This window comes from Hordeum vulgare, chromosome 5H, assembly GCF_904849725.1.
Source record: "Hordeum vulgare subsp. vulgare chromosome 5H, MorexV3_pseudomolecules_assembly, whole genome shotgun sequence".
NCBI lineage: Eukaryota > Viridiplantae > Streptophyta > Magnoliopsida > Poales > Poaceae > Hordeum > Hordeum vulgare.
This window is the reverse complement of record NC_058522.1, coordinates 413092148-413117331: the sequence shown is the minus strand read 5'-3', so window position 1 is coordinate 413117331 and position 25184 is coordinate 413092148. Positions and strand designations below refer to the sequence as shown.

The following is a 25184-nucleotide window of genomic DNA, read 5'->3' as shown; positions in this document are numbered from 1 at the left end:
CATGTGGTCAAAGGGGAAAGGGTATTGTCTAACTATTTGAGGTGAGAGAGAACATTTGATGAAATCCGAAGAGATGAGAAGTAAAGAATGTTCTTGGAAATAAAATTTTAGAGAGATCCTTTCCTAAGGGATTTCCAGTTTCTAGGATCATGTCCTACAGTCAACATGTGCTCTGATACCATATATGTAGCGACCCGACTCAAAATGAGTCAAGCCTCTGTGTATCTGCGCCATCCCTGGATCAGTATGCTCGCACACACAGTACATCAATGTATATATCAAAGTGCAATCACATGTAAATAACGTAAAATGGATATATACCTCAAAATCTCAGCGGAAACAGTCAAGGGAGTGGAGTCCCAATAAACACCAACGACAAGTTGAGTGCAGATCGTAACCCTGAATCGTACTCTTACTCATCGAAGAAAGTATCTGCAACATAAGACATTGCAGCCGTGTAGGTCAGCATATTGAATATGCCGACAAGTCACAAAAGAGAGGGGTGAAAATATAATCTATACTATATGCATATATGGCAGGTGGGGCTGTAGTTTAAGTTTTGCGTAAAGCAAATTTTCCTACAACAAGAGAGAGGGTAAAAGCAAAATTTATTACATTGTTGGTTGTTAATGAGAAAGGTTCCACCAACCATTTCTCATACCCAAGTTATAAATATTACCCACATCAATAATAAATGGTGTTGGGAATTCATGATAACTTTAGTTCCTTCGGCTCAAGTTGTCCATGACAGTGGACACGGCTAATCGATTAGGTTTGATTACTCTGCAGAGCTTTGCACACGTTCCCCACAAGATTTGATCGCCTCCGTTGAAGTCCTCGCACTCCAGGGTGTTTGAGAACCGGATGATCAAAACATGGTCTTTCAACGGGTTCCTCTGAACCTCTGTCGGTGCCCATCCAATCCTACCGTTCTTCTACATCTCGTAGCACCACCTGTCCAGAGTCACCACGTTGTACAACCAAGCCAGAGCCCATAATGGCTTGTGGCTGTGCAGGTAAGCCTTGGGTCTTGAAGCATCCATCCATCTCTTCGTGCGTGGGTGAAGCTTTCCACAAGATGTCATGGCGCTTCTCCATGCATCCCGGGTCCTCCGCTGGCTTATCCTAGGGAGCCCATCTGAACCGTCCTTCACCCAGAGGTATGTTGCATCACGAGGTCTCGAAAGTCTTGGAATATCCGGCCTTGATTATTATATTCTGACAACACTCATGAATAACACTCAACCATAACCCCGTCTACTAAAAGCATAGCAAAATAAAATTCATCATCCCGGGCCAAGTAAAAAGGGTGATGGGTGCCTACCACATGATACTACATCAAGATCCAAAATTTCCAAGTACCTACTTTGCTTGCAATTGAGTGAAGAAGGTAGAGCTACAATGCATATAAAACATAGGTAAAAAAACATGATCAACGTGACTTGCCTGGTAAGGTTGATGGAGATAGATATCGCTCTCAAGAAATAATTTGATAGAACTATTTGTCACTCTCCGATGAAATGTATATAATCAAACATAGTATTCATATAAGCAATCATACTAGCAATCATCCTAGCAATCAATACAACAATAAAATTTATGCAATAAAATCAATAAGAAAGATAAATAGAAATCCAAAGGAAACTTCAAAGAAAAACTATGGAGCCTCTTCATGCAATTTGTACTAACATGACTCAAGCGGCAGTGCCACAAGTAAGTGGTACTATCATCATTAACTCGTATCTTTTGGCACCAATATCATGAACATGTGTAACACTACGATCGAGATTCAATAAACCATTGAAGGTGATTATTCAAGTAAATAGAGTAACCATTATTCTTTTTAAATGAATAATCGTATTGCAATAAACACGATCCAATCATGTTCATGCTTAACGCAAGCACCAAATAACGATTATTTAGGTTTAACACCAATCCCGATGGTAGAGGGAGCGTGCGACGTTTGATCATATCAACCTTGGAAACACTTCCAACACGTATCGTCACCTCGCCTTTAGCTAGTCTCCGTTTATGCCGTAGCTTTCATTTCGTGTTACTAATCACTTTAGCAACCGAACCGGTATCCAATACCCTCATGCTACTAGGAGTACTAGTAAAGTACACATCAACATCATGTATATAAAATATACTTCTTTCGACTTTTGCCATCCCACTTATCTACCAAGTATCTAGAGTTGCTCCGCCTTAGTGACTGTTCCCCTTATTACAGAAGCACTTAGTCTCGGGTTTGGGTTTAATCTTGGGTCTCTTCATTAGCGCAGCAACTGTTTTGTCGTTTCACGAAGTATCCCTTCTAGCCCTCGCCTTTCTTGAAACTTAGTGGTTTTACAAACCATCAACTATTGATGCTCCTTCTTGATTTCTACTTTCGCAGTGTCAAACATCGCGAATCGCTCAAGGATCATTGTATCTATCCTTGATATGTTATAGTTCATCACGAAGCTCTCACAGCTTGGTGGCAGTGACTTTGGAGAACCATCACTATCTCATCTGGAAGATTAACTCCCACTTGATTCAAGTGATTGTCGTACTCATACAATCTGAGCACACGCTCAACGATTGAGCTTTTCTCCTTTACTTTGTGGACAAAGAATCTTGTCGGAGGTCTCATACCTCTTAACAAGGGCACAAGCATGAAATCACAATTTCATCTCTTTAGAACATCACTTATGTTCCGCGACGTTTCAAAACGTTTTCGGTGCCTTGCTTCTAAGCCATTAAGTATTTTGCACTGAACTATCATGTAGTCATCAAAAACATATATGTCGGATGTTCACATCATCCACAGATGACGCTCGAGGTGCAGCACACCGAGTGGTGCATTAAGGACATAAGCCTTCTGCGCAGCAACGAGGACAATCCTTGGTTTTACAGACTTAGTCTGCAAAGTTTGCTACTATCAATTTTCAACTAAATTTTCTCTAGGAACATATAAAAACAGTAGAGCTATAGCGCAAGCTACATCGTAATTCGCAAAGACCATTAGACTATGTTCATGATAATTAGTTCAATTAATCATATTAGTTAAGAACTCCCACTCAAAAAGTACATCTCTCTAGTCATTTGAGTGGTACATGATCCAAATCCACTATCTCAAGTCCGATCATCACGTGAGTCGAGAATAGTTTCAGTGGTAAGCATCTCTATGCTAATCATATCAACTATATGATTCATGCTCGACCTTTCGGTCTCATGTGTTCCGAGGCCATGTCTGCACATGCTAGGCTCGTCAAGCTTAACCCGAGTGTTCTGCGTGTGCAACTGTTTTGCACCCGTTGTATGTGAACGTTGAGTCTATCACACCCGATCATCATGTGGTGTCTCGAAACGACAAACTGTCGCAACGGTGCACAGTCGGGGAGAACACAATTTCGTCTTGAAATTTTAGTGAGAGATCACCTCATAATGCTACCGTCGTTCTAAGCAAAATAAGGTGCATAAAAGGATTAACATCACATGCAATTCATAAGTGACATGATATGGCCATCATCACGTGCTTCTTGATCTCCATCACCAAAGCACCGGCACGATCTTCTTGTCACCGGCGCCACACCATGATCATCCATCAACGTGTTGCCATCGGGGTTGTCGTGCTACTCATGCTATTACTACTAAAGCTACGTCCTAGCAAAATAGTAAACGCATCTGCAAGCACAAACGTTAGTTATAAAGACAACCCTATGGCTCCTGCCGGTTGTCGTACCATCGACGTGCAAGTCGATATTTCTATTACAACATGATCATCTCATACATCCAATATATCACATCACATCGTTGGCCATATCACATCACAATCATACCCTGCAAAAACAAGTTAGACGTCCTCTAATTTTGTTGTTGCATGTTTTACGTGGTGACCAAGGGTATCTAGTAGGATCGCATCTTACTTACGCAAACACCACAACGGAGATATATGAGTTGCTATTTAACCTCATCCAAGGACCTCCTCGGTCAAATCCGATTCAACTAAAGTTGGAGAAACCGACACTTGCCAGTCATCTTTGAGCAAAGGGGGTTACTCATAACGATGAAACCAGTCTCTCGTAAGCGTACGAGTAATGTCGGTCCAAGCCGCTTCAATCCAACAATACCGCGGAATCAAGAAAAGACTAAGGAGGGCAGCAAAACGCACATCACCGCCCACAAAAACTTTTGTGTTCTACTCGAGAAGACATCTACGCATGAACCTAGCTCATGATGCCACTGTTGGGGAACGTCGCATGGGAAACAAAAATTTTCCTACGCGCACGAAGACCTATCATGGTGATGTCCATCTACGAGAGGGGATGAGTGATCTATGTACCCTTGTAGATCGTACAGCAGAAGCGTTAGAGAACGCGGTTGATGTAGTGGAACGTCCTCACGTCCCTCGATTCGCCCCGCAAACAATCCCGCGATCAGTCCCACGATCTAGTACCGAACGGACGGCACCTCCGCGTTCAGCACACGTACAGCTCGACGATGATCTCGGCCTTCTTGATCCAGCAAGAGAGACGGAGAGGTAGAAGAGTTCTCCGGCAGCGTGACGGCGCTCCGGAGGTTGGTGATGACCTTGTCTCAGCAGGGCTCCACCCGAGCTCCGCAGAAACGCGATCTAGAGGAAAAACCGTGGAGGTATGTGGTCGGGCTGCCGTGGATAAGCCGTCTCAAATCAGCCCTAAAACCTCCGTATATATAGGTGGGAGGGAGGGGGGCCTTGCCTTGGGGTCCAAGGACCCTCAAGGGGTCGGTCGAGCCAAGGGGGAGGACTCTCCCCCCCCCCCCCCAAACCGAGTTGGACTAGGTTTGGTGGGAGGGAGTCCCCCTCCTTCCCACCTCCTCCTTTTTTTTCCTTTTTCCTTCGATTTCTTATCCTTGGCGCATAGGGCCCTTTTGGGCTGTCCCACCAGCCCACTAAGGGCAGGTGCGCCACCCTTATGGCCTATGGGCTTCCCCGGGGTGGGTTGCCCCCCCCCCCCCCGGTGAACTCCCGGAACCCATTCGTCATTCCCGGTACATTCCCGGTAACTCCGAAAACCTTACGGTAATCAAATGAGGTCATCCTATATATCAATCTTCGTTTCCGGACCATTCCGGAAACCCTCGTGACGTCCGTGATCTCATCCGGGACTCCGAACAACATTCGGTAACCAACCATATAACTCAAATACGCATAAAACAACGTCGAACCTTAAGTGTGCAGACCCTGCGGGTTCGAGAACTATGTAGACATGACCTGAGAGACTCCTCGGTCAATATCCAATAGAGGGACCTGGATGCCCATATTGGATCCTACATATTCTACGAAGATCTTATCGTTTGAACCTCAGTGCCAAGGATTCGTATAATCCCGTATGTCATTCCCTTTGTCCTTCGGTATGTTACTTGCCCGAGATTCGATCGTCAGTATCCGCATACCTATTTCAATCTCGTTTATCGGCAAGTCTCTTTACTCGTTCCGTAATACAAGATCCATAACTTACACTAAGTCACATTGCTTGCAAGGCTTGTGTGTGATGTTGTATTACCGAGTGGGCCCCGAGATATCTCTCCGTCACACGGAGTGACAAATCCCAGTCTCGATCCATACTAACTCAACGAACACCTTCGGAGATACCTGTAGAGCATCTTTATAGTCACCCAGTTACGTTGCGACGTTTGATACACACAAAGCATTCCTCCGGTGTCCGTGAGTTATATGATCTCATGGTCATAGGAACAAATACTTGACACGCAGAAAACAGTAGCAACAAAATGACACGATCAACATGCTACGTCTATTAGTTTGGGTCTTGTCCATCACATGATTCTCCTAATGATGTGATCCCATTATCAAGTGACAACACTTGCCTATGGCCAGGAAACCTTGACCATCTTTGATCAACGAGCCAGTCAACTAGAGGCTTACTAGGGACAGTGTTTTGTCTATGTATCCACACAAGTATTGTGTTTCCAATCAATACAATTATAGCATGGATAATAAACGATTATCATGAACTAAGAAATATAATAATAACTAATTTATTATTGCCTCTAGGGCATATTTCCAACAAAAAGTGCCTTTCTTAATGGTCCTTTAAATGAGTTGGTCTATGTCAAACAACCCCCGGGATTCGAACATCCCAAGCTCCCCAATCATGTGTACAAACTTAATAAGGCACTCTATGGCCTTAAACAAGCCCCACGCGCGTGGTATGAGTATCTTACTGAGTTGTTACAAGATCGTGGGTTTGAAATTGGGAAGATAGATCCCACTCTTTTTACTAAGAGGGTTAAAGGGGATTTGTTCATATGCCAACTATATGTTGATGATATTATCTTTGGCTCTCCTAACATTTCCTTCAATGAAGAATTTGCTGCACTAATGACTGAGAAGTTTGAGATGTCCATGATGGGAGAGTTGAAGTTCTTCCTCGGGTTCGAGATTAAACAAGGTCTAGAAGGGACATTCATCAAACAAGCCAAGTACACTCAATACATGCTCAAACGGTTCGAGCTCGAAGATGTCAAACCGGTCAAGTTCCCCATGCCAACAAGATGCAAGCTTGACAGTGATCCCAATGGTAAAGCAGTGGATCAAAAGGTATATCGCTCCATGATTGGATCCCTCCTTTACCTTTGTGCATCCAGACCGGATATTATGTTGAGTGTAGGGATATGTGCACGGTTTCAATCCGCACCAAAAGAAGGTCATTACATGGATGTTAAGCGAATCTTTCGATATTTGACTCATACCCCAAACTTTGGCCTTTGGTATCCCAAAGGAGCAAACTTCAATCTAGTTGGCTATTCTGACTCAGATTGGGCAGGAGATTGTGTGGAGAGGAAGTCAACGTCTGGAGGATGCCAATTCCTTGGTCGCTCATTGGTAAGTTGGTCGTCAAAGAAGCAGAATTGCGTCTCCTTATCATCCACCGAAGCTGAGTATGTGGCAGCTGCAAGTTGTTGTGCACAATTGCTATGGATGAGGCAAACTTTAAAGGATTATGGTGTCACTTGTGACAAAGTGCCTCTTCTATGTGACAATCAAAGTGCTATCAAGATTTCCCTCAACCCAGTGCAACATAGCAAAACCAAACATATTGATATTCGCCATCATTTCATTCGTGAACATATCAAGCTAGGTGATATTGAGGTTCACTTCATCCACACTGAAGAGCAACTTGCAGATATTTTCACTAAGCCTCTAGATGAAGCAAGGTTCCGGGAGTTAAGGCATGAGCTAAATATCATTGATTCAAGTAATGTGGATTGAAACTAGGCATGTTGCACCTCACTTTGCATTCCATCTTGGTCTAGATGTAGGCATGGACATAGGGGGAGTGTTGTTCTCTCAATGAACTTTCCCTCCCCCCATTATGCATAAATCAATCTAGTCTTTCACTTTAGCCATTGTCAAATGACACTTGTGCTTCAAAGACGAGCATTGGTCATGAACCCAAGGATAATTCTTCGCGGTGTCATACCATTGTCTCAAACATAGGTGGCCTCAGCCACCGCCCCTCCCCACCTTTCCTTCGTATAGAAGAAAAGGATATACAATGACAAGTCAGTACATATTTTTTGGTGCTATTTATTTTACTTACTTGTCATTTGCCCAAGTTCTTCTCTTATCCTAGGACGCGTTGTGTCATTTGCAGCGGTACTACCGCCAGGGGTAGCGGTACTACCGCCAGGACCCCAGCGGTACTATCGCTAGGACTCCAGCGGTACTACCGCTAGGGATAGCGGTACTACCGCCAGGATGCCCATCTAACACGACCTGCTAGGAAATTTTTAGGGCTGTCTCAAGGGGGAGCGGTACTACCGCCAGGGGGAGCGGTACTACCGCCAGGACCCCAGCGGTACTACCGCTGCATCCAGCGGTACTACCGCCAGGTAGCGGTACTACCGCCAGGTCCATAGCGGTACTACCGCTGGCCCGTACCCCTTGGGCTATATAAAGGAGGGGGAGCCGTTTTTCTCAGGCTCTTTCTTCTTCCTCGCGGCTCCTCCCTCCCCTAGCCCGAAATCCCCCTGTTTCGATCTCTATTTGTGGAGCTCCTTCTCTCTGTTGGATTGGAAGGGTTGCTCCACGTATCCTTCCTCCTCCAAGGGCCATGAATCCCGGTAACGCTCCTCCCCTTCTTCTATTGGTTGATGTTCTTGTTCTAGGGTTAGGAGCATTGGTGGTTTGGATTCATGTCTTTGATCTTGTGTCCTGTTCTTGGATGGCATGAAGGAGATATTTGAGGGGAGTATAGGTCCTATGAATCTTTGCGGTTTATTTTTGCCATGCCCTAGGATTTACATGTTTTAGATCAAGTACTTGAACTATTTGGATTAGATCTAAAACTTGCTCTCACTTGCCTAGGCATGCACTTATTTCGGTGGTACTTGTGAGTCTCATGTGTGTAGGGCTGTGGTGGAATTCTTAGTGTTCATATACAGCCCATGCCCCTCGTCAAAATCGTGTAGCCCTATCCATGATGTCTATTTTATCTGTCAGATCTGAAAGTCAAACCCCAGCGGTACTACCGCCAGGGGTAGCGGTACTACCGCTAGGACCCCAGCGGTACTACCGCCAGGGGTAGCGGTACTACCGCCAGGAGGATTCACTGTGCATTCGTTTCATGTGCATGGCAATGAATGTTTATTTTTCTGCCTTTTCTAGTTCATTGCCTTGACTCTTTTTGTCGCTTCTTTTTGTTGTGTGTTTTGTGTCACAGGTAGTTCTCGCCGTTCGAACCCCCCACGGGACACGCAGTCAAAGCAGTATCGCAACCCAGAGGCTCCAGAGGGTTCTGCCACTTCAGGTCTGCAACCCAAAAAGCAGTCCTTCAAGAAGACCGCTAACAAGGACAAGGGGATCAATGTCCGCACAATGCCCTCCAAGGACTTTCTGCGGTTCCGCACTCAGAACCATTATCTCAAAGAGAGGGTTGTGATCAAGAATGTTGACCATGTTTGGGCAAAGGATCACTGCAGGATCTACCATGATATTGTCATGCATTTCAAGAAGAACTATGTCCCCGTTCAGTGGATTGACCTTGCTCATCTTCAGCGGAACCTGGACTATTTTGGTGATGCCCTCTCTCTGATTGACAAACTGGGCATCAAGGACATCATCACTTTCAAGACAGATTTTGACCCCACTGTTGTTGCCCAGTTCTATGTCACGGTCCACTTCTCTCCTGATGAAGAGCGCTCTATGGTATGGATGACTGGGACTCAGAAGATGAGAGGTACCTGGCGTGAATTCATGGCATTCCTCAAGGTTGAGTGCCAGGGAGCTGACACTCCACTTGGGTCGCGTCCTCATGCTGCAGCCCCCACTGATAGGCCCCCAGCCAAGGACAGACTGCAGCAACTCTATGTGAGGAAGGGTGTGCTTCCCAAGCATTTGGACATCATGCATCGGATCTTCCGCAACACCCTCTTCCCTCGCATTGGTAACTTCAACGAGGTTCATGGCTCTTTGGCTGAGATGTTGCTGCTCTGTGAGGAGGCTATGACTAAGGAGTCTACCCCTCTTGATATTTCTGATGTGATGTTCACGGAGCTCTGGAACTGCATCATAATGCGTAAGGTTCCCATCTACGGGCCCTATCTGTTCGCTTATATTCGTCAGAAGTGGCAAGATACTTATCCGCAGGAGGAGCTCTACATTCAGTCTGACTACATTGTGCACGACCCTGTCAAGCTTCGCGTCAAGGATAAATGGGCCAACCCATCAACTTCCTCTCAGCACATGGATACTGACACAGAGACTGCTGCTGACAGAGGAACCGCCTCTCAGTCCCGCTCTTCTGCCATGCCATCTTGGGCCATCAAACTGCAGGATAAGATGAAGACCCTATTCTGTATGCAGGCCAAGGGCCAGTACCAGGAGCACGTGGCTCAGAAGGAGAACCGCCAGAGGCACAAGCGTGTCCTAAGGACTCTTGATGTTGACATCTCCAGCGGATCAGAGGACGACATCACTCCAGAGGCTACTTGGATGCAGGCTCAAGGTTACCAGTGGTCTGGCGCTGAGGAGGAGCAGGACGATCAGGAGGGTACCAACGAGTCTGGCGATGCTGAGGATGAGGAGTAACTACCTGTGGCGTTAGGTGTGCCCCTTTTTGGTGTCTTGTGCCAAAGGGGGAGAGAGTCTAGGAGCTGGATTTACTTGTTTTCAGAGTTGAACTTTGCTTTGCTTTGCTTTCTTTCGTGGTTTGCTTCGAACTTGGTTTGCTTCTAGTTTGCTATCGTTGGTGAGACATGAACTTATGTGAGATTTATTTCCATCATATGCTGTGAGTCATATGCCCCGTATTGTCATATATCTCTATCTTTTTGTTCTCATATTATTCTCTGTGCAAATCCAGTATTGTCATCAATCCACCAAAAAGGGGGAGATTGTTGGGGCATAGTTTATGCCTAAGTAATTTTGGTGATTGATGACAGTACCGTAAAGGACTAACCGTGTGTGTTAAGGTTTCAGATAACACACGTCAACGGCACAAGACGACTCGCCTCCTCATTCATGGAACGGAAGCACGACGCTCTCTACGATTCTCTTTATTTGAGTCATAGGAAAGTCGTACTATTAAGAGGGGAACCGTAGTGGAAAGGTTTGGGTGGAATCTATCTTTGCACGCGCACACTTCACATATTTTACCTTACCTTCATCTTTGGAGCGGCCCCCGCCACTGTGTTTCTTTCCTCCTTGCAAAATGGTCCCCAGCGGTAGTACCGCTGGAATGCTAGCGGTAGTACCGCTCCAGGAGCTTAGTACCGCCTGCCTAGCGGTTGTTCGTGGACGAACCATTTTGCGAAGACTTTCTTGGCGGTGGTAGTGCTTTTGCACTACCACGGGCCCAGCGGTAGTACCGCTGGGACCAGCGGTAGTACTGGTGGAATGCAAGTGGTAGTATCGCTGCAACTAGCGGTAGTACCGCTATTCAGCGGTAGTACCGCCCCTGGTCAGCGGTAGTACCGCTGCAGCCAGCGGTAGTACCGCTGGAGCTCGGGCAGAGAGTGGGAAAACGGTTGGATTTCCCCCCCCCCCCACTATATAAAGGGTTCTTCTAGCTGTCGAACCTCATCTCTCACCCTCTCAAGCTCCATTGTTGCTCCCTAAGCTCAAAAGTGCCCGATCTCTCTCCCTAGCCAATCAAACTTGTTGATTCTTTAGGGATTGGTTGAGAAGGCCTAGATCCACACTTCCACCAAGAGAAAAGTTGATTCCCCCACCAATCCCTTGCGGATCTTGTTACTCTTGGGTGTTTGAGCATCCTAGACGGTTGAGGTCACCTCGAAGCCATATTCCATTGTGGTGAAGCTTCGTGGTCTAGTTAGGAGCCTCCAAGTTTTGTGTGGAGTTTGCCCCAACCTTGTTTGTAAAGGTTCGGTCGCCGCCTTCAAGGGCACCTATAGTGGAATCACGTTACCTTGCATCGTGCAAGGGCGTGAGGAGAATACGGTGGCCTTAGTGGCTTATTGGGGAGCATTGTGCCTCCACACCGCTCCAACGGAGACGTACTTCCTGTCAAAGGGAAGGAACTTCGGTAACACATCCTCGTCTCCATCGGTTCCAATTGTGGTTATCTCTAACCTTTACCTTGTGTATGCTTATATTGTTGACTATATCTTACTTGTCTTAATAGCTCTCGTTGTTAGCTCCATTAGGGTTCACCTCATTGTCATAATATTTGTGAACCTATATGTTGTTTACCTTAACTCGCTAAGATTAATTAAAAAGTGGTCGTTGTCTATTCACCCCCCCCCCTCTAGTCAACCATATCGAACCTTTCAATCGTCCGCGTTTCTTAACGCTTACCGCTGTGCGATCTACAATGGTACGTAGATCGAAAATCTCCTCTCGTAGATGAACATCACCATGATAGGTATTGCGTGTGCGTAGGAAAATTTTTGTTTCCCATGCAACGTTCCCCAACAAAAATATGGTCTATGCAGGCGTGAGTATATTTCATTTTAAATGAGGTAGTAATCGGTAAACCCAGAGGATCCAATGAGTAAGAATGTACCATGCATACCAAGGAGTCAAATACACTGAATACCATCGAAGGCAATGCTGGATCATATCAAACTATGGGGGTGACAACAGATGAATAATGTACCATGGAATTTGGAATTTTGAGGAGAGAATTTAATATGAGGAATATAACACTTTTATTGGTACACAGACCAATGGAAAGGAAAAGTGAGTTCAAGGAATACAACCTGTACCAAGGATGCATCCCAAGATTTCATAAAGGTTGCCTCAAGAGCATGAAGACATAAGCTATGATGGATTAGCACACGTTTTCTTAGGAGCATGCGTAAACCCGAGAGCTGTGAAGAAACGATAGATGTTGGTTCAGCTTGCAGAAATCAATGGATTATCCGAACTTCGTTCGTGGACAAGAGAAATTATATAATGCTTGTGAGGATGCCCAAGTGTTAGAATGTGAGATTAGCTAAACCTTATACAGAGCAATGATTTGGGTGCGGAATGGATTGATCACCATGACGACTTACTCTTATCATTCTCTTGCTATTGGGAATGGAAAACCTGAGAGACTTACCCATAGCGAGAGACGACGCTCGTTGAAGCTTTTGTTTAAGCCTTAGAATGGTATGATGAAAGCCCATGTACATGGAAAAAAATTTCACGCATAGGATTTTTTATGGTGAGGATGAAGCCAAGACCCTTTTCACTGCACGATAACCACAAATGGTAGACCACCATGAGAATCATCGATAGGTTATTTAGAATGGTCATGAGATTGTCAGACAAGAAGAACGAGTGACGAAAGAAGCTTAAATCCACGAAAGACATCGGATTTTGAGGGGAACATTATGAGTATAATGGAAGATCATCACCAAAGGAGTTACGATGAAGAATGTGACGAGCCAAATGCCAAGACCCCAGAGGATTGTTAAAAATTTGAGGGACCGGTAACTCTCATTTTAAGTGTGGTAGCACACCACCTTGTAGGAGATTGGATTTGTTAGAAGACCCCCAAACCCTAACCTTTCTTTCTAGACTCTTCTAATCTCAAGGACGAGATTCATTTTAAGTGTGGTAGGTTTGTAACATCCCAAATTTTGGAATGTTGATATAATTATTAGATTGATTGTTTGTTTGTTTGAGTGATTGAAACTTGAGTGAAATTTGAAACTTATTAAAACTTTTGAATGAGAGGGAATAAAATGACTTTCCCTTTTTTATGTGAATTCAAATTTATCCATTTAAAATCAGTGAGAGAAGATAACATGACTTCTTCAACTATAAAGAATTTGAATCAAGGTGGCATTTGAATTTTTTTCGGTATTTGATTCGAATTTATTTTTGGCACAAGATTTCAACCATACAATTTTCCAGACAATATACTTGCCAAGCAAGAAAGAGAGGAGGTAACATGACACCCCCCAAAAAAGAGTGCCAAAAATTTTAAAGGCAAAAGTTGGATTTTATTGGATTTAAAAAAACATTTTTATAAAGTTTTTATTTTGTAAAAAATAAAATGTCCACGTGGTGGTAAATATTTTTCTGATAATTTTGATATATAATACTTCTATATTTGGGATAATATTTATTTTCTTTTGTGCGTTTTACTTTTCTGTTTTTATAAAAAGGAAAAAAATCGTTTTATTAGGAAAGCTATCGTGGGCCACTGGAATATCCGAATCTGGCCCATTATTTCCTTCTTCTTCGTCCCAGCCCACGTTAGCTTTGAGGAAACCTCCACCATGGCCCGAGGAACCTTTCTCTCCGGGATTCGCGAGATCCCTTGCCTCCCGGCGCCTCCCATCGCCCCTATAAGAACCCCCACGCCCTCCTCGTTCCATTCCCCTAGAGAACGCCTCCTCCCCTCTCCTGACGCCACCACGCCCCACTCGCCGGAGCACCTGCATCAGGCCGAGCTCCCAGTAGGCTGCCGAGCTCCTGCTCCTCGCCCAGGAGTACCCCGTCGCCCCTGGAACCCCCCGTCGAGACTCCCTCCGCCGGACCCTCATCCCCCGCCGTCGTTTCCTCGCAGGTGCGCCCTCCCCTCGCCGCCCCCACCACGGCCGACCATCGCTGGAACTTCTCTGTCAGCGGTAAGCTCCTCTCTCTTCTCTTTTATATCATCCCCACCTTTAGATCTCTAATAGATGGTTGAGATTTGATCTACTTACCTCTTCGGTTAATTAGATTAAACCAACCAGTTCTGTTAGTTAGATTATAAAACCGAAAGGTTTTTCTTATATTGCGGTCGTCCTCTAGATAGCCTAAAACGTGCACACCCTACAACCAATCAGGATCTGCCACGTCACTTTTTATTTTTAATCTTTTTTGTTTTTAATTTCTGAAACAGATTTGAACCTGTTTTTAGATTGCTTATAACTTTTAATCTATAGCTCCAATTGAGGTGATTCGTTTTGCATTTGATCACAAATTTTATGTAGTTTCTGTAGATATAAAATGTGTCCTTGTTTGAAATTTAAATTTTGAATTTAAACAGATTTGATTTAAATCTTGTTTTGTTAATATCTAGAGTTTAAAACAGATTTTTAATTGATTATTTCTGCTACTAATAACTAGTGATCTTATTTATCGGTAGGTAAAATTTCAGAATTTTTGGAATATTTTAACTTGTTATTTTATGTAAAACAGATTCTGTTTTAGTTCTTTCTATGATTATTACTATTTCTTTTGCTATAATTGTTTTTAATTTGTTTTCTTTTATACTTGTAAATAGTTATATTTTGTTTTTCTGTTAGTTAACAGTAGGTTTTCAACAACAACAAAATTTTATTTTATTTGATAACATGAAATCAATTCTAGTTCGGTAATAACTTGCAAATTGATTTCGTTGCTAGATTGATGTCCTATTTGAAAATACTTTCAAAATAATATAGTTTTATGAAAAATACTTTCTGTTATCTTAGTTAATTTTATATTTTATTTGCTGTCATTTTACTATTTTAGTGTTTTAGTGGCTGTTAAGATTAATTAGAATAAAAACTATTTAGTGATTGTTGTAGTAGAAGACTCCACAGTTTTTCTTTGAAGTTTCCTTTGGATTTATATTTGATCTTTCTTATTGATTTTATTGCATCAATTTTATTGTTGTATTGATTGCTAGTATGATTGCTTATATGAATACTATGTTTGATTATATACATTTCATCGGAGAGTGACAAATAGTTCTATCAAATTATTTCTTGAGAGCGATATCTATCTCCATCAACCTTACCAGGCAAGTCACGTTGATCATGTTTTTTTACCTATGTTTTATATGCATTGTAGCTCTACCTTCTTCACTCAATTGCAAGCAAAGTAGGTACTTGGAAATTTTGGATCTTGATGTAGTATCATGTGGTAGGCACCCATCACCCTTTTTACTTGGCCCGAGATGATGAATTTTATTTTGCTATGCTTTTAGTAGACGGGGTTATGGTTGAGTGTTATTCATGAGTGTTGTCAGAATATAATAATCAAGGCCGGATATTCCAAGACTTTCGAGACCTCGTGATGCAACATACCTCTGGGTGAAGGACGGTTCAGATGGGCTCCCTAGGATAAGCCAGCGGAGGACCCGGGATGCATGGAGAAGCGCCATGACATCTTGTGGAAAGCTTCACCCACGCACGAAGAGATGGATGGATGCTTCAAGACCCAAGGCTTACCTGCACAGCCACAAGCCATTATGGGCTCTGGCTTGGTTGTACAACGTGGTGACTCTGGACAGGTGGTGCTACGAGATGTAGAAGAACGGTAGGATTGGATGGGCACCGACAGAGGTTCAGAGGAACCCGTTGAAAGACCATGTTTTGATCATCCGGTTCTCAAACACCCTGGAGTGCGAGGACTTCAACGGAGGCGATCAAATCTTGTGGGGAACATGTGCAAAACTCTGCAGAGTAATCAAACCTAATCGATTAGCCGTGTCCACGGTCATGGACAACTTGAGCCGAAGAAACTGAAGTTATCAGGAATTCCCAACACCGTTTATTATTGATGTGGGTAATATTTATAACTTGGGTATGAGAAATGTTTGGTGGAACCTTTCTCATTAACAACCAACAATGTAGTAAATTTTTCTTTTACCCTCTCTCTTGTTGTAGGAAAATTTGCTTTACCCAAAACTTAAACTACAGCCCCACCTGCCATTTATGCATATAGTATAGATGATATTTTCACCCCTCTCTTTTGTGACCTGCCGGCATATTCAATATGCTAACCTACATAGCTGCAACGTCTTATGGTGATGTGAACTAGATTATTGAATCTAGTGCAAGTGGGAGACTGTTGGAAATATGACATAGATACAATAATAAATTATTTATTATCATATTTCCTTATTCATGGTAATCGTTTATTATCCATGCTATAATTGTACTGATTGGAAACTCAAATGATGTGTGGATACATAGACAACACTGTGTCCCTAGTGAGCCTCTACTAGACTAGCTCGTTGATAAAAGATGGTTAAGGTTTCCTAACCATAGACATGAGTTGCCATTTGATAACGGGGTCTCATCATTAGGAGAATGATGTGATGGACAAGACCCAACCGTAAGCGTAGCATCTAATTGTATTAGTTTATTGCTGCTGCTTTATCCATGTGAACGTATTTGTTCCTATAACCATGAGATCATGCAACTCCCCGACACTGGAGGAATGACTTGTGTGTATCAAACGTCACAACGTAACTGGGTAACTATAAATATGCTCTATTGGTATCTCCGAGGATGTGTGTGGAGTTGGCATGGATCAAGACTGGGATTTGTCACTCCGTATGATGGAGAGGTATCTCGGGCCCCACTCGGTAATGCAACATCACAATAAGATTGCAAGCAATGTGGAAAAGGAGTTAGTCACGAGATCTTGTATTACGGAACGAGTAAAGAGACTTTCCGGTAACGATATTGAACTAGGTATGGAAATACCGAGGATCGAATCTCGGGCAAGTAACATACCACTGAACAAAGGGAACTTCATATGGGATTTATTGAATCCTTGGCATCGTGGTTCGACCAATGAAGATCTTTGTGGAATATGTAGGAACCAATATGGGCATTCAAGTCCCGCTATTGGTTATTTAACGGAGAGGTGTCTCGGCCATGTCTACTCTCAAACCTGTAGGGTCCGCACGCTTAATGTTCGGTGACACTAGAGTAGTATTGGGATATGTACATTGGTGACCTAATGTTGTTCGGAGCCCCTGATGAGATCCCAGACGTCATGAGGAGCTCCAAAAAGGTCCTAAGGTAAATATTTATATATGGGAAGTCATATTTTGGCTACCTGAAAAGTTTTGAGTTTTATCGGTATTGTATCGGGAAGTTTATGGAAGGTTACGGAAGGTTCCAGAGTGTTTCATAGGAGTCCGGAAGGGTCCCTCCAGCCCCTAGGATGTGCATGGGTTGTAAGGGGTGTCCAAGCCTTGTTGGGACAGCCCCAAGGGCCCATGCGGCTAGGGGGTAGGAAACCCTAAAGGGGAAGGCACCTAGGAGGTGCCTTGGGGAGGGAGGACTCCTCCCTCTTGGTTGCCCCCCTCCCTTGGAGGAGGGGTTAGGGTTGTGCCTCCCTACTGCCCCTTTCCTCCTATAAATAGTGGAGGGGAGGGGAGGGCTGAACACAACAAATCCTCAGCCCTCTCCCTCCTGTTTCTGTCGTTCTTCCTCGTTCGCAGTTCTGCAGGCACTTGGCGAAGCCCTCCTGTCACTGCTCCACCACTATCTCCATCATGCCATCGTGATGGTCGAGATCCCATCTACTTCTCCGTCCTCGCTTGCTGGATCAAGGAAGCGGAGACGTCATCGAGTCGCACGTGTGCGAAACGTGAAGGTGTCGTCAGTTCGGTGATATATCGGGATGGTTCATGATTGTATCATGAAGACGTACGATTACATCAACCACATTATATACGCTTCCGCTTAGCGATCTACAAGGGTATGTAAATGCACCCCCCCCCCCTTCTCGTAGATGTTAGTCTCCATAGATTGGTCTTGGTGAGCATAGGAATTTTTTTGTTTCCCATGCAACATTCTCCAACACATCAAACTCGGTTGCCTATTCCAAGCCAAAAAGACCAAGTGGAATTGCAAAAGAAAAAAAGAAGAAGAGAGGAGATGATGACATAAAGAATTGTATGGAGGCCATTGTAACGGCAACAAAAGAAGCAAATGAGAGGAGGTTGGCGATCCAGGAGAGGAGGGTGACAGCCAAGAAGAAGAAAAGGGCATTAGAGGCATTAGAGGAGAAGAAATTGGTCATGAAGGAGCAAGCTAGAATGTTTGCGCCAAACAAATTGACATTTTCAAGGTTTTAGGAAGGTTCCCACATAGTTTTTTTTTCTCTTTTTTGTGCGTTTTTATTTTCAAATTTGAGTTCGCTTCTTCATTTTCATTCTTTATTTATTTATTTTCACTATTCACTTTCCTTTTTATTTTGTTGTTTTTTCTTTTCTTTTCTTTTCATTTTTTCTTTTTTCATTATCAAACATCAATTTTTGAAACTGTGAAATATTTTAATTCACAAGCATTTTATATGAATCCTGAATATTTTAAAAATTCATGAACATTTAGTACAAATTCGTGAAGATTGTTTAAATTGTTAAAATTATCCGGATTCTTGATCATTTCTTAAATATGCCATAAATTTTTTAAAACATTGTGGACATTTTGTTGAACCAGCAAAATAAAATTGGATTAAAAAACTTATTTTTGGGAACAATATTTTAAGTTCATGAACTTGCTTGTTTGATGAACATTTTTTAATGCATGATTTTTTTTTCAAATTTATGAACATTCTTTTAATCTATGATTTTTTTTCATGAATATTTTTTGCATCAAACATTTGTTCATAATCATGAAAATTGTTTTGTTTTCATGAATATTTTTTTTTTAAATCGCCAACATTTATCAATTCTAAGAACTTTTTTATTCGAGAACTTTTCTAACTCGTGACCTTTTTTGAATTTGAGACAATTTTCAAACTCGTGAACATTTTTTTGAAATCCTGACCATTATTTTGAATTCAGAACTATTTTCAAATACCGAACAATTTTATAGAAGAAATAGTCCGAAAATAAATATAAGAAACGAAAAAATAACAGGAGTGCCCCGTGCCTTTGATGGGCTGATCTGAAAGCACTGCCAGAGTGCGGTACGCGCGCTAGGTCACTACCCAGCGAACCGCTTGCGAAGTAGGAGCTCCCTGTTGCGACGTAGAGCAAAGCGGTTGCCTTAGACGCTGCCCGCATTTTTTTATAAAAAAAAGGGTTACCTCCGGCCTCTGCATTAGCACGATGCATATGGCCCCTAGACGCTGCCCGCATGACTCATATCCCAATTAGCATTGGTTATGGGAAGCAACTTATGGTTGGATAGTAGAAAGACAGTGCCATTTTAAGACGTCAGAGTTCAGATTCTATATTTAACATTGGTGTCCGTATTTTTGTAGATTTATTTCATGCCTTTCAATGATGTGTGTCCAATGAAAGGAGACATTTTCATCGATTGCACAGGCGTTTGTGATGACTTTCTCGGTGTCAAGATGATGTGTCAACTCAGTTCGTTAAAAGTATTCATAAAGATAGGGTATGCGTGTGAGTTTCATACGAAGAGCGCATGTGCGTATGTCTGTGTCCAAAAATTAGCATTGATTTGCTTTCTCCTGTGTATTCTGTTATGTGATTCTTTGGTTTCTTCTTTCTTTCTTTTTATGTTTAATTACCATTTTTTTCATGTGTTAGTGTTGCTAGTTGCTATTATTCTTTTCATGATATTGCTATTATTCTGGTTTATTTCCTTTTTCATTTCGTTTTCCCATTTTCTACCTTTTTCAATTTACATTTTGTTTTTTAATTGTATGTATGCTACTTTTTTTTACTTTACTTCTTATTTATTTTTATTTTCTCTATTTTCCTTTCAAATACATGGACAACATTTTTAAATATATGTGGAAAAAATATCAATACACGATCAACATTTTTTTAAACAATGAACTTTACATTGCATGGTGAACATTTTTTGAAATACATGCTGAATATTTTAAGTATATAAGAAACATTTTCTAATACATGAAATACATTTTTGATACATGGTGAACATTTTCTGAAACACATTGAAATTTTATAATACACGACAATTGTTTTATTACATGACAAACATTCTTGAAAAATGCACTATGAATGTTTTAATACATGATGATCATTTTTTACGAAAATCTAACACAGGATGAACATCTTTTAATACACTATGATTTTTTGTAAATGCAAAATGTACATTTTTTAATACACTATGATGATTTTTCAAAACATGATGGATATTTTGATAAAATACACTGAACACATTTTTTATACACAACACATATTTTTCAACAAGTGATAATTTTTAAATACAAGTTTAATACTTCTAAATACATGAAAAATATTTTTGAAATACACAGTTAATGTTTTTTAAATACACTTCGGTTTGCTGAGAAGAAATATGTGGGCGGATGTCCCAACCAACATATGAACACGGATCATAATAAACATCCCACATTGGTTATCTGGTGAGACGCCATGTCATATGGGGCATACTCCGACCATCACCGGAACATGAGGATGCCTAAGACGATTATGGGCGGAAGGCATGGGTAGCCTGGCCCTGGCTTCACATTTGTGTCATATGGGGCATACTCTGATCATTACCGGAACACGAGGATGCCTAAGATGATTGTGGACGGAAGGCATGAGGTAGCCTGGCCCTGGCTTCACATTTGTGTCATATGGGCATACTCCGACCATCACCGGAACATGAGGATGCCTAAGACGATTGTGGAAGGAAGGAATGGGGTAGCCTGGCCCTGGCTTCACATTTGTGTCATATGGGGCATACTCCACCCATTACTGGAACACGAGGATCGGAAGGCATGGGTACGCTGACCCTGGTTTCACATTTGTGTTATATTGGGCATACTCCGACCATCACGGAAAGACGAGGATGTCTACGACGATTGTGGGCGGAAGGTCTGGGGTAGCCTCGCATGTCAAGCCCGATGGCCCGACGGAGCACCACCACCGGACGCTGGATCAAGCCCGAGGAACCTGGTGGCTGCCCTCCGCCAAAAATAGCAACAAATCAGGAACTTAAGCGAGGAACCTGTTCCACATATAAACACAAAAAAGTTTATACACATCTGAATTCACAAGGAGCAATCCTGTTCCAATCTAAATCAACACACACGCACACTGAAGAGCTGCACATCTGCAGCTATATATACACGGCAAATGACACCATATATACACATGCCAGTAGCAGGGTCGAGGTCCAGAATCAAGTGGGACAAAATGAACGATGCAATACCAAATTATATCTACAAATGTTGTCGTAGATTGGTTAATAAGAATGAATGTGTCTTCTACGACGCGCAGCGCAGCTGGTCTTGTTCAGCATTGGCCTTGCTTTGCAATGAGTAAAATTAGCCTTGAAACCTCCGGAAGGACAAACCCATGTTCGGTGCTGCTTCAAAATTCCGCTGCTTCTCTTTTTTTGATCTTTTCTCATTTTTCTCAATTTTTTTGGGTTTTGATGTCTTCCTTCATCGATATATTCTTCCGTCGTGGGCGGAAACGTAGTAGAATGATACTGAGCAATAATATATACAGCGTAGCTAACGGAGATTCCAGATATCAGTTCTGGAGGGAAGAAAGCCACTCCTCTACAAAATTCTTTCCATCTGCAGAGCGGAAAAAGGAAAGAAGAGTGTCAGAAAAATATCAGAAGCTGTAATGATGGAGAAAAAAGAGTAATACTCCATGCACATGAGTAAACCATAGCTAGCAACTAAACTCTGTAAGATAAGCTAATTAAAATGAAAGACCCTCTGCGCAATCCAATACAAATGGTAGATAATTAAAATTGCACAAGCAGGCAATGAAATGGCTCTGTTATGTTCAATACCAATCACACCATATCACTCTAGACCGATAAAATGCAGGAGTCAAATAATTAGAACAAGAGGCAACTTTCTGCAGTTCAAAAGACTGGAGTAAATGGTAAATCAGAAATATGGTAAGCGATTGCAGTGTTATTATTCTGCAAAGACCGTATAGTACAATTGAACCAAATACAATGTTGCTGTTGAATTGACTAAATAAGAGAACCACCAACAGGAAGCCATAAGCTCCCTGTATTGCAGGTGTAATAAAGTAATACTTCCACGAGTATATTTGATGCCTTGTTCAACATAAATATACAAAACATGATGCTGAAAGAAGAATCAAAGTTATAGAGTCGAATCACAACTCGAATTAGCACATTTTTAACACAGCAAGCTCAAACCTCAACTACAGCACACAAAGTGGCAGAAGCCAACCAAAGCAAGTAGTATGGCTACAGGTTTAACAACTGAAGAGGTCTAACAGAGTAAGTTATAAATTGCCACATTTAGAAGAAAAAAGAAGTCAACGGATTCTATAATACAACAATGCCTCTAGGGTTCTCTGATGAAATAAGAGTTTCTAGTGATAAAACATCCATATTAAGTATTGCGTGTCTGCTGCTGAGCATAGGAATCTCAAACAAATATCTTGAAGCCCAAAGTACAGAGCAAGCCACCAAACCCACCAATCAACAGCTCCAAACATGAAAATGGCATATGACCAGTAGTAGTTGTGCCCATAAATGCTAGTACAACAGCAAGAAACACAAAATTGGATCTTATCGTGTTATAGGTTTTGAGTTCTGTCATCTTAACACAGGCTGAATTTATTCCCAAACCATCAATGGATAACTCATAAATGAAAAGGTACCAGACTTGTCATGACTTTACAAAGTGAACTGTTGTCAGTTTATTATCAACTATGTAGAGCAAATGATTCCTCTTTAATATCACACGGGACTTATAATACTTTAATAAACAAACCAAACATGGCATATGTTTTTCCCAATTTCTGGGCAATCCCATGTAAGAACTTGGTAGATCTTCCTGCAAACCACTCACCAGAGAGGCCGCGATCGGCGAGAGGGCCAGCGCCAAGGAACCGTGCCTGAGGCATCGCGGGCTGCTCGGCGCGGCCGTGGCGGTAGCAGGGCACGAGTACGGCGAAGGAGGTCTCCTGATCACCGTCCGTCTGCATCTCCGGCGCCTGCGGCTCCAGCCAGCCGATGGACCAGTCGGAGTCGTCGGACTCGGACCCGGAAAGGCACCCGCCGCCGTCGGACGGCACGATGACCATGTCGTACTCCCTGTCGATCCTGGGCTCCCCGCGACTACGCCGCTGGTTCTTGACCCTCCTCTGCCGCGCGCGGCGGCCGCCGGCGGCGGCAGTGGAGAAGGCGAGAGCGTCCGCCTCACGGAACCCGGAGGGGAACTCCGGGAAGGAGGCGCCCGTCAAGGCCGTGCCGGGGAGCTCGTGGTTGCCAACTCGCGCGGCGTTACCCGGCCAGAGCCAGTGGGTGAATCGGCCCAGCCCCATGGCCATGAGAAGCTCCGGGATCGCTCCGATCAGATCAAAAAATTTGGGCAAAATCAAACGAAAACCGGTGTTCCCTGGATCTGCCAAGTTAAAACAAACATCTCAGAAAAAGTAAAGAAAAAAACCCAATCTATTTCTCGAAACGGATACAATGGGAAACTTTTGGGCCACAGCAAACCGTACTACTCGAGCAAATAAAGGTGCCGCCTCTGAATACTAAGCGCTGCGGCCACGGGAAATCTGCTGCAATTGGGAAGGTTTGCGACCACAAGAAGGGACAAGCCCCATTAAAGATAACTCGTCCAAATTTTTTCCAATCCAGACGCTAAATCAGGAGGATCAACACGGTGGGGCGATGATCCAAAATTTTAACCCCAGGAAGAAAATCACCCAAAATTAGAAGAAAATGAATTCTTGCCTGCTCGAAAACCGAGACCCGGCAAGACTCCAAACGCAACGAGAAGCGAAACCCCCCGCCTCTCCAGGCCCGTCGATCGATCGCTCCCTCCCCGTGCCCGGATCCAGATTAATAAAGAACTCCGCGACTAGGAGCAACCACCACTCCTCGGAGCGTGTGGGCACGGCACATATATAATCCTCTCGCCTCGCGACGGACGGCCGGGGTGGCGCCCGACGAAACGCGTGGGTCGGATCGGGACCGCCCGTTCGGTGGGCCAATCGCCGGGCACCGCCGCGCGCTGACGTGTCGCGGGCGGGGGGTTCGTGAGGCGCAAGTTCTCGCTTTCGTGGGCTCCCGGGACACTTGTCGCCGGCTGGGGTTTTGAGTGTGGGATTGGATATTGGAGTTTTTTTGTTTCTTTGCAGTCTGGTTTCCTTCTTTTTTTTTTTCTGCTGCATTCTGGTTTCGCGTCTCGGTGAATCTGCTTCACGGATGCATGTGGATGGGTTTCACGTCGCCATCAGGGAAAGGCCCGTGGATGTACCTGGAATGGCTATACGTATTATTGGGAATCAAGTTCGAGTTGAGGAGGCTGATTTGGTTAAGTAGATATAAGTAGATCTTTGCTGGTTAGCGCATTTCTTGTGAACGGCCCAGGCAAGTGTGTAGCACATGTTGGTGTGTGGCGTAATTCTCTCAACTTCGTATGTCGGCAACCCTGATATTATATCCCATTGAGGGTTGATTGTAGTGTATTGAAATGCCCTTGGAGAACATGATCTTTCATAACATGCCTCACAACCATGCGTGCTACCATAAGCTCGAGTGCACCCAATACGTTTTCTTGAGGATATGCCTGTTGCCATTTTCATCGACATGCAAGTCGTGATAATTATTATAAAACATAATCATTTCATACATTTACATCTATCAAATCACGTTTTGACCATATCACATCACAATATACACTGCAAAAACAAGTTCGTCGTCTTCTACTTTATTGTTGCAAGTTTTACGTGAATGTTATGCGCAACTAGTAAGAACCGTTCTTACCTACGTAAAGCCACAACAGTTATTGAGTACTCCCTCCGTTCCTAAATATAAGACCTTTTAGATATTGTACTATAAACTACATACGGATGTACATAGACATATTTTAGAGTATAGATTTACTCATTTTGCTTCGTACGTAGTCTCCTAGTGAAATCCCTAAAAGGTCTTATATTTTGGAACGGTGGGAGTATACGTGTTATGTGCATATTTTGTATTTGACCCACCTCCTAATTTTTTATAGTTAAGGTCGTGACCCATCTTGTACATCATATATACGTGCGATTATACCTGATCAATACATCGTG

The 25184-nt window shown here is 43.1% G+C and overlaps 1 protein-coding gene across 1 annotated transcript; it reads right to left on the bottom strand.

The window, feature by feature from the left end:
- Window positions 1-21095: 21095 nt before the first annotated feature.
- LOC123396814 lies at window positions 21096-24002 on the bottom strand. The gene is made up of 3 exons (XM_045091625.1): window positions 23845-24002; window positions 22952-23506; window positions 21096-21685 (listed from the first exon to the last, which is right to left on the bottom strand). The coding sequence occupies exons 2-3, from the start codon at window positions 23430-23432 to the stop codon at window positions 21639-21641; spliced, it is 528 nt and encodes a 175-aa protein (XP_044947560.1). The 5' UTR covers window positions 23433-23506; window positions 23845-24002; the 3' UTR covers window positions 21096-21638.
- Between the last annotated feature and the right edge of the window lie 1182 nt (window positions 24003-25184).

Bases quoted from the DNA above. Each gene is read 5' to 3' on its own strand.
- LOC123396814 (XM_045091625.1), bottom strand. From the start codon at position 23,432: ATGGCCATGGGGCTGGGCCGATTCACCCACTGGCTCTGGCCGGGTAAC. The intron at 21,686-22,951 runs GTGAGTGGTTTG...TCCGCTCTGCAG, and splicing joins CGCCGATCGCGGCCTCTCTG to ATGGAAAGAATTTTGTAGAG.